Below are 8444 nucleotides of genomic sequence, written 5' to 3'. Positions count from 1 at the left end.
TGATAGGCATTTGGATTGAGAATCTCAAGGGTAAGCTTTTCAGAAGCTGCTGTCACCATCCATCATAAGCCCTTGAGCACCGAGGCCCTGAGTGAGCTATGGAAAGCGGCTGCCTGGCTGGAGTCTCAGCAGGCGGTGTGGCACAGGGGGCTCGGCTCGAGGCAGGCCTCCCAGAGAAGAGACTTCATCGTGGCCTGGGTTTGCCTCAGCAGGTCCTCACCACCGATGTCTGCTATGGGGCCCACAGACAAGCATCAGGCATCCAGATTCCTAGCAGGGACCAACTCTCACCCTGTCTGCAAAGAAAGGGAGAAATGGGCGTGGAGAGGTACAGGAGAGGCTTAGAGGATATTTTCCAAGAATAGTCTGACTCTTGTAGAAATGAGAGGCATTTGGATTGAGAATCTCAAGGGTAAGCTTTTCAGAAGCTGCTGTCACCATCCATCATAAGCCCTTGAGCACCGAGGCCCTGAGTGAGCTATGGAAAGCGGCTGCCTGGCTGAAGTCTCAGCAGGCGGCTTTCGGGCCTCTGGGTGGAAACCGGAGCACAGGATGGTGCTCCATAAAACTCTGCAGTAAATGAACCCCATCCCGTGCCACCTGGTTTCCTTATATGGTCACCTCTGTGCCACAGGAGGCGGTAGGGAAGGTTTATTCTGAAACCCTCGAGGTGGTCTCAGGGAGCCCTAGCCATCTAAGAAGGGCTCTCATTTGTCCTGTTATCTTAGAAGCAGACCAGCTGTGGGGCCCTGGCTTTGGAGCAGGTGGGGATTACATCCCTGGCCTGGTCACTAACTGGCTCTGTGACTTGACCATTGGATCCTGCATGACTCCCATTGTCTCTCCAGTGACATGCAGGGACATTGCTTCCTCCCATTGTTTCCCGTGGAGCTAAGGAAGGTTTGATGTAAGAAAGTGGCTAGCACAGGGGGTCCACTCTGCATGTCCTATGTCCTGAAGGGTTCCACTCCGAAGGCCTGTGTGCAGAGGAGCCCTTGCAGGAGCCATGCTCACTTGGCTACTTGGAGTTGTTCAGAGATTAATGTGGGCCTCCTTGAGAACAGACAGCACATTCCATAACCTTGAGGAATGAAGGCAGGGTGTGACTGGACTCCCACATGGGGAGGGGTGCAGCCAGAGTAGAAAGCTTTGCTGTGTGGTTCGTTGCCTGGTTCAGGGGTCAGTTTGCAACCCCTTAGTTAATCTGCTTAAAGAACTAGCTAGTTATTCATAAGGAAGGAATAGGATGAGAGCAGCAACACTAACATTTATTGCGCACCTACTATCTACTAGGCATGAGGCTAAATTGTTCTTAACCATTATCTTATTTAATCCTCTTTATAGCCTCAAGAGGTAAATGCCATTTCCCTCATTTTATAGATGAGCTAAGACTCAGAAAGGTTAACTCACTTGCCCAAGGTCACCCAATAGGAAGTGAGAGAATCTAAGTTTGTTTGACTTCAATGCCAATGTGCCTCTTGGGGTGGGACCTACACAATTATGATCTCCTAACGAGGATGGGAAAGCCCAACCACACTACTGTTAGGTGTGAAGTGCAACATGCTATATGTAGTAGAGACATGGGAACCACCCAGTGCAGCTGCCCATGTGTGTACATATATGAATGTGCTTAGCATACCTGAATTCTTGAACATATGTATGTGCGAATGATCGTGCACAGGTGCCTGGAGATTGGGCAGTCAGTGGCTGTGCACAAAGGGTGGGAGAGTGTTTGAGAAAGGCAACTCTTGGCTCACTCTTTGTCTACCAGTAGTGATTTGATTTCCACTGTATTTCCTAGATGGGGCAAAAAAAAATGAAAATGCGTGCACTTGTAACAGTGGTGTACCTACAAACTGTTGCATGAGTATCTTGGGAGAAGGAAGACCACATCCAGAAAGAGAATATCCATTTCTGGACCAAGGGCAGCCCTCCCATTGCACACAGTCCCAGCTCAGTGGTGTTTGGACCACAGAGGGCAGGGGAGGGCAAGAGCCTGGTCAGGTAGGAGGATGCTGGAGAAGAGTAGGTGGACAGCCAGAGACAATCAGGGCCAAAATGACCAGAAAGAATGCGTTTATTGGTCAGAGCTCCACCTTGTGGAAAGGACTGTGAGCACCTCTAATTGCTCACCTCTGCTCCTAATTTCCTAACCTGTCCTGGGTCCCATTGGCTCTGGACTCTGACTTGAGTCACTTCTTTACGGTTTGGTAGTCCCTCTGAACTGGTAGGGGTCCTCTGTTCTCTTCCAGGCTGAGGTGGCCCAGCTGCAGGAGCAGGTGGCCCTGAAAGATGCAGAAATTGAGCGTCTACACAGCCAGCTCTCCCGGACTGCAGCTCTCCACAGTGATCATGCAGAGAAAGGTAACTGGTTGACTGTGACAGTGCAGTTGCCCTTTGGTCCTGTGCCCCTGGGCATGTATGTCTATGGATGAATATGTAAATGCCTGTGTGAGTAGGTGTACTCATGTGCATGTATGTATACAAACATATCCAACTGAAGGGATGCATGTGTGTGTCTGCGTGACTGGGCCTCTAAACCCAGTTCTATCCTGGAATCATTGCCAGGAACCCCTCCCCTGCCCAGAAGACTCGGCTCCGAAGGCTTTCCTCGCATGCATTCTGACCATTAAAGCCCTGTGTGGCCACCTCTGGAGCTTTAGACATTCACTTGATTGAAAAGACTTGTTTTTGTGTCATCACCAAAGGGAAGGCTTAGCAGTTCATTCAGTCATTTAATGGATTCCTGTCTGGTACTCGTTGAAGGCCCCGAGTTTACAGAAACAAATTAGTTATTGCCTATCCTTTAGATCTCAACTTAAATGTGACCTCTCAGAAAGATCTTTCCTGCCCTGGCCAATTTTTGCTCAGTGGTTATAGTGTCGTCCCATGGACCAAAGGGTCACAGGTTCAATTCCCAGTCAAGGGCATGGTCCTAAGTTTCAGAATCCCCCGGCCTGGTGGATGTGCATGCAGGAGGCAACCAATTGATGTCTCTCTCTCACATTGATGTTTCTCTCCTCCCTCCCTTCCAGGCTCTCTAGAAAGGAGTAGAAACCTTTCCTGGCCACTCTACCTCATATAGATGCCCCCAATCCTACTTTTCTCTAAGTCAGTGTTCTTTTTCCCCTCATAGCATTTATTATAACTTGTCAGTGTTGTATTTTGGGGGTTCTCTTTGTATAACCTGTTGTCCTCTCTCTGGGGCAGAGACTGTGTCTAAGTTTTCTTTAAGCATTTCCACATACCAATGGTAGGCTCCTAAGTAATATTTATTGCATAAATGAAAGGATGGTGAATGGTCCCTGAGGAGTTCAAGTCTTGGTGGTAAAGTCTCTTAACACATACTTAGTATTTATGGCTATTTGCCTTGTATACAAAATGCTCAATATCTTTTAACTTTTTCTCTTAGCTCAGGCTGCAGAGTAATGCGGGGGGAAATCATGTAGCCGGGTAGATTGATCCTGTTACCTAGTCTCATCTCAGTCTCAGCACTGCTTAGCTCAGATCCCTGATGGGGTGGTGAAGCCATGTGGCCATGAAACAGTAGCTTAAGCTAGAGAAAATTAGCCACCAATATGCTATTCCTTTCCCCAGACTTTCTTTTCCCAAGTCATTAAGTGTATGTGTCACTCACCCATCAAGCCTAATGTAGAGGATGGATCTGCCTAAAATAACCTAGATTATCTGTGATGTTAAACCAGGACAGAAAGCTCCCTGGTCCATGACTTCTAGACCAGGCAGCCTTTCCCCAAAGCCCCACATTACTCCACAGTCCATGCCTTCCAAGCCCTGCCCCATTCTATCATCAGTTGCCTCCTGGAGTTGGTCCTTCGGTCACTTGCTCCCCAAAGCATCAAGGTTTGCCAGTCTTCATGTGGAACTCACTGCTCTCTCCACATGCCAGGCTGCAGAGCTGATCTTCAGCTGCCAAGAGCCTAAGATAATGGGCAAGCACTCTATACTTTGCTCTGAAAATGGATCCCTACAGCTATTTATACAAAGTCCATAAATCTGTTCTTCCTGTTCTTGTTGGATGTAGCAAGCATCCTGAAAGCAAATGGGGTGCCTGTACTGTGGTTCCCTGGTCTCCTGTACTTTTCTTATATAGACATCCCTATTCTCTTTGCAGTACCCTATATCCGGTGTATCCTTGTTTGGAAAAATCTAACTATGTGCCAATTCCTAGCCCTCCAAATATTTGGCAGAACTACCTCTAGCTCCTTCAGGCATTGGCATTTGACCTGGCTCTCCAGACCAGTCTGGGAAGAAGTTAAGAGAGTCCCTGTTGGTTCCGAAGTGAGAGAAGGCCATGAATTATCCACCACAGACTGAAATAGATCCCTCAGCCCATAGGAAAGTTCTATAGATGTATAATGGAATAGGATCGTTTTACTTAACAGTAGAGTTTGTTTTAATATATGCAAAGATGTGTCTAAACATGTTAGTCAGTTCTGACTATACCATTTTAAACTAAGCCAAGTAATCAACTCTTTTACATAGTCTTTCTTTTCCAGTCTCCATTCAACTATAGACATTTCCCCCCTTATTTTAAATTCTCTGCTACACCCCATGGAACTGTATGATTTTCTTTAAAACTAGCTGCAGTCCAGGCACATGCCTCATAAAAGATAAATGTCTATATTCTTGTGAGATGTTGGTTGTAAAAGATTTTTCTCTGTGTCATCTTTGAGTAAATGGCATTTTATTTCCCCCTCCCCCCCACACACAAATGTCTATAAAGAGAAGACAAAATGATAGGTTCATTCATTTATTAGTCTGACAAATACTTAATGAGACTGAAGTGTATGCCAGACACCATTATGGGCTCTTTAAAAACTAAAGAAGCCCATGGGCAGTTTATTCACATGGAAACTCCTCAAGTTTTCACTTGAGAAGCATCTTAGCATGTGGAGATAGCTGCCTGCATTTACATAAATAATTCTTTCCACATCTAAATTCTTCTTTTAGACCAAGAAATTCAACGTCTGAAAATTGGGATGGAAACTTTGCTTATTGCCAATGAAGATAAGGTAAGATGGTCATTGGGCAGCCATCTTTTCCCTCCTGACATCCCTGGCTCTATTGATCTCTGCTGATCTCTGATATTTTGGGCATGGCCATACCCATCAGGTCATTGACTCAGCGACGTGTTGGGAGAATGGCTGTGCTTCTCAGAGACTAGACCTCAGCCACCTGTTTTTGGCTTTGATGTATGGGAACTTTGCCCAAATGGACTCTCCCAAAGGCAGATTAAAGCCAAGCCTATTCATGCTGGTGTGGAGAAAAAGTACCTCTGTGGTTACTGCCAATGTCGTAGCTGTTGCTTAGACTCCTAGCTAAACTCCAGATCAATCCACCCACCTCCCACATTCATGATCCAGCGACTGACCCAACACGGAGACACTAGGCAGCATGCAGTGCTATTTGTCCTGCTGTCTTATATTCTTCACATGCAATTCCTGCATAATCATAAATTAAACACCTCTGTAACCTGGCACAAACGTCAGCTTGGAGGATCACACCCCTTATTTTACAGATGAGGAAACAGACTCACAGTACTTTAGTTTTGCCCAAGGTCAGGTAACAGTAGGTGGCAGGGCTAGAGTTTATACCCAAATTCATCTTAACTGCAGAACCTGCGTGGCCTCCCAAGTCCCTAGGCCTTTGCTGAAAGAAACAATTCCCTGGGGATGTCCTCTGTTGTGTAAGGAACATCAGACTCCTAAGGAACAGGCAAGGACATTGGAATAAATAGACAGTTTTATTTTAGTCATGGGGTGGCATGGGGAGGAAAGGCGGGGGCTATCTCCAGGGAACAACACTTGGGCCAGGAGGCAGATTTGAATGGTTACCTTAGGAGAGTGGGGGGGACAGAGAATTTCCTGCTTCTGGAACTGTTTCAGCCCCTCAAAGGCTGTGTCAAGAAGGATCTGTCTTATGGTTGGAGATTGGACTCAGCCTTCAGGGAGAGGCAAGAGTGGCTGCAGCCTCCTGGGAGGCAGACCACAGAGAACCTGGCTCTGGGAAGGGGCCTGGACACTGTGTTGAATGCTTCTCAGGTTCCCCATGGCACCTCCTCTCAGTAGGCGCAGCACATAGCCTGGGCCCGGAAAGGAGCTCCTGAGGTGCCAGTGCTGGCGCTTACATGTCTGCCCTCGCACTGCTGCAGGACCGCCGGATTGAGGAGCTCGCGGGGCTGTTAAACCAGTACCGAAGGGTGAAGGAGATCATGCTGGCAGCGCAAGGTAAGAGCCCCATTTTCTCCCAGAGGTATTCCAGCTGTGGGGTTACATCCAGGGGCAGTCCCGCCAGAAGATTCTTCATCTTCATTTGGGGACGACCCTCCGCTGGAGAATGGAACCAGTTAGACTGTCTTGAATTGCAGGAAATGGGAGCTGTGAAGATTTCCAGAAATTTTGTCAAATGGCACTCAGTTCAGAACTCTCAGGGATTGTCCAGATCACTAAGAAAATGCAGCCTTCAAATTGAGCCCCTGAGAATCCACCCTGAGAGGATCTCCTGCATCTCCCCAGGTTTACCCTGGGAGAGTCAATGAGGGGAGGGCAACCTGGATCAGAAATCATCTCATTGGGGATGAGAGCTTGTCCACCTCCCGGAGAATGTGAAACTCTCCCAGAGGACGCCCAGGGCTTGGCTCCCATAGGAAGTCACAGGGCAGAGAGAGCTGTTTGCATTTCATATTTGCTGCCCAGACTGAATGCAACGTGCAGGCAGCATTCGTGTTCTTATGGGCACAGTGGGGCATGTGCCAGGCTGTCCTCTTTGTTCACACCATTGACCTGGGCTCCCATCACAGATCCCAAGGAAGCAGCTGTTTCATAGGAGAGGGCTGCTTGGAGGATATTCAGGAATCTCTGATTCCGGCTGAGCTGCTGCTTCATCTTAGAAACAAACTGGGTTGTGGCTGACTGGTTACCACCTTGCCCACCCCCCTCACCCAATTCCCACATATATGTCACTGCTGTTTACGTTTTCTGTAATCCTTGGAGACCTTGGGTCAAGTCCCTCTCAGAATCTGATTGCCTGGGCCAAGGAGTGAGAAGGTTGGAGAGGGATACTGCGGGATGCCTTCTCTCTGTTCCACACAGGAGCTTTGACCTTGAGATGACCCTCTTGGCAGCCCATTCTCAGATGCCCTGAAGAATCTTCCAAATCATGCTCTTAATGCTTCTCTGTATATTTCTTAGTCTTTCTTGGTGAAGGAAAAAAGTGTTAGGATTGTGTGGTGCTGTTATAATTTCTGAACAAAAGACACTATGTGATCATCTTTTCTACATTGATGCTCCCAGGGCCTACAGAAAGAAATCTTTCAATCAATGAAGAAGAGCTGGAGGGAAGTTTCAGAAAGTGGAGCACTGCAAATAAAGGCCCCGAAGAGGTGCTGTTTCCATCTGGAATGTGGGGTTTCAGCAGTTCCCAGGGGTGTACCCTGAGCATGGGGGGAGGGGGGGGATCTAGGCAGGCACCTGTCAGGTGTAAATCTTGACAGGTGAAAATTGTAATCAGTGGAGCCCCAGAGGCCTTGGGGAGAGCCTCAAGGGCAGCCAGGGGCCCAGGCACAGGTCTGTGTTCTCTTGGGAGGCACAGCACAGTGGATACTGGACATTCAAGGATAGGAATTTTTTTTTTAATTCAGTTCCTCGTCTTTTTGTATTTCCTTTCTGGAGTATAAGCATAGTCCAAAAGTGTTGTTGCTTTTACTTACCCATCTATTTCTCCAGAGTCTGCAACAATGCCTGGTACCCAGTAGAATTCAACAAGTATTTGTTGAATAAATGAATGTGCCTTGCTCATTTAGAGGAGCAGCTGCCAGTTTTGAAGTCCTACATCCCTACTTCACAGACATCCCCTGGGGACCCAAAAACCAGCACAGAGATGTTCTTTCTCCTCTTTTCCTTGTTTAAAATCTGCCCCTATTATATGAATCTCTGTGGACTTAGGATCAACACAAATAAGCACACAGGTAGAGAAAGGGCTTCAACCTAGGATCTTAAAAAGTTCAAGAAACTCCAGAACAGCCACACTGAAGAGGATCTTAGTGGTCCAGCTCAATGCTTTTAATGAAGGAAAGTGTAAAGTGTCACCCAGTGACCCAGTTACCTAGTCAAAGCAAGCGTGCCGGACTGCTGGCGGTAAGAAAACAGCAGTAATGGATACGTGCTCAATACCTCTGAGTGTCACTGTGATGAGCACTGTGTATGGCCCACCTCATCTACTCCACAGCAAGGAGATGACAGAACCTTGACTTAAAGCCAGGTTTATCTGACCAAAAAGGCCAGGCTTTACCAACTGTACTATAATATCAGGCCCTTCCTGTAATAGACCAAAAAGACACTGAGCTCTAGAGAAAGGAGGTGGTCTTTGCAGTCAGTCTGTCCTTATACACCATTAGCTCATGCCCATGCCACCTGTGACACTCT

At 47.4% G+C, this 8444-nt stretch overlaps 1 protein-coding gene across 7 annotated transcripts in view; it reads left to right on the top strand.

The window, feature by feature from the left end:
* PPFIBP2 (PTPRF interacting protein, binding protein 2 (liprin beta 2)) overlaps positions 1-8444 on the top strand; it is a 138320-nt gene that overhangs the window by 110690 nt on the left and 19186 nt on the right. For all 7 annotated transcript variants that reach the window (XM_015568606.1, XM_006770925.2, XM_015568605.1 and 4 more), the window contains 4 exons: positions 2253-2364; positions 4972-5033; positions 6173-6248; positions 7314-7402. In XM_015568606.1, coding sequence (XP_015424092.1) covers positions 2253-2364; positions 4972-5033; positions 6173-6248; positions 7314-7402 — 339 coding nt within the window. The remainder of the gene's footprint in view (positions 1-2252; positions 2365-4971; positions 5034-6172; positions 6249-7313; positions 7403-8444) is intronic.

This window comes from Myotis davidii, unplaced genomic scaffold (assembly GCF_000327345.1).
Source record: "Myotis davidii unplaced genomic scaffold, ASM32734v1 scaffold1185, whole genome shotgun sequence".
NCBI lineage: Eukaryota > Metazoa > Chordata > Mammalia > Chiroptera > Vespertilionidae > Myotis > Myotis davidii.
The sequence above is the reverse complement of the archived record's forward strand: the minus strand, read 5'-3'. Positions and strand labels throughout refer to the sequence as shown.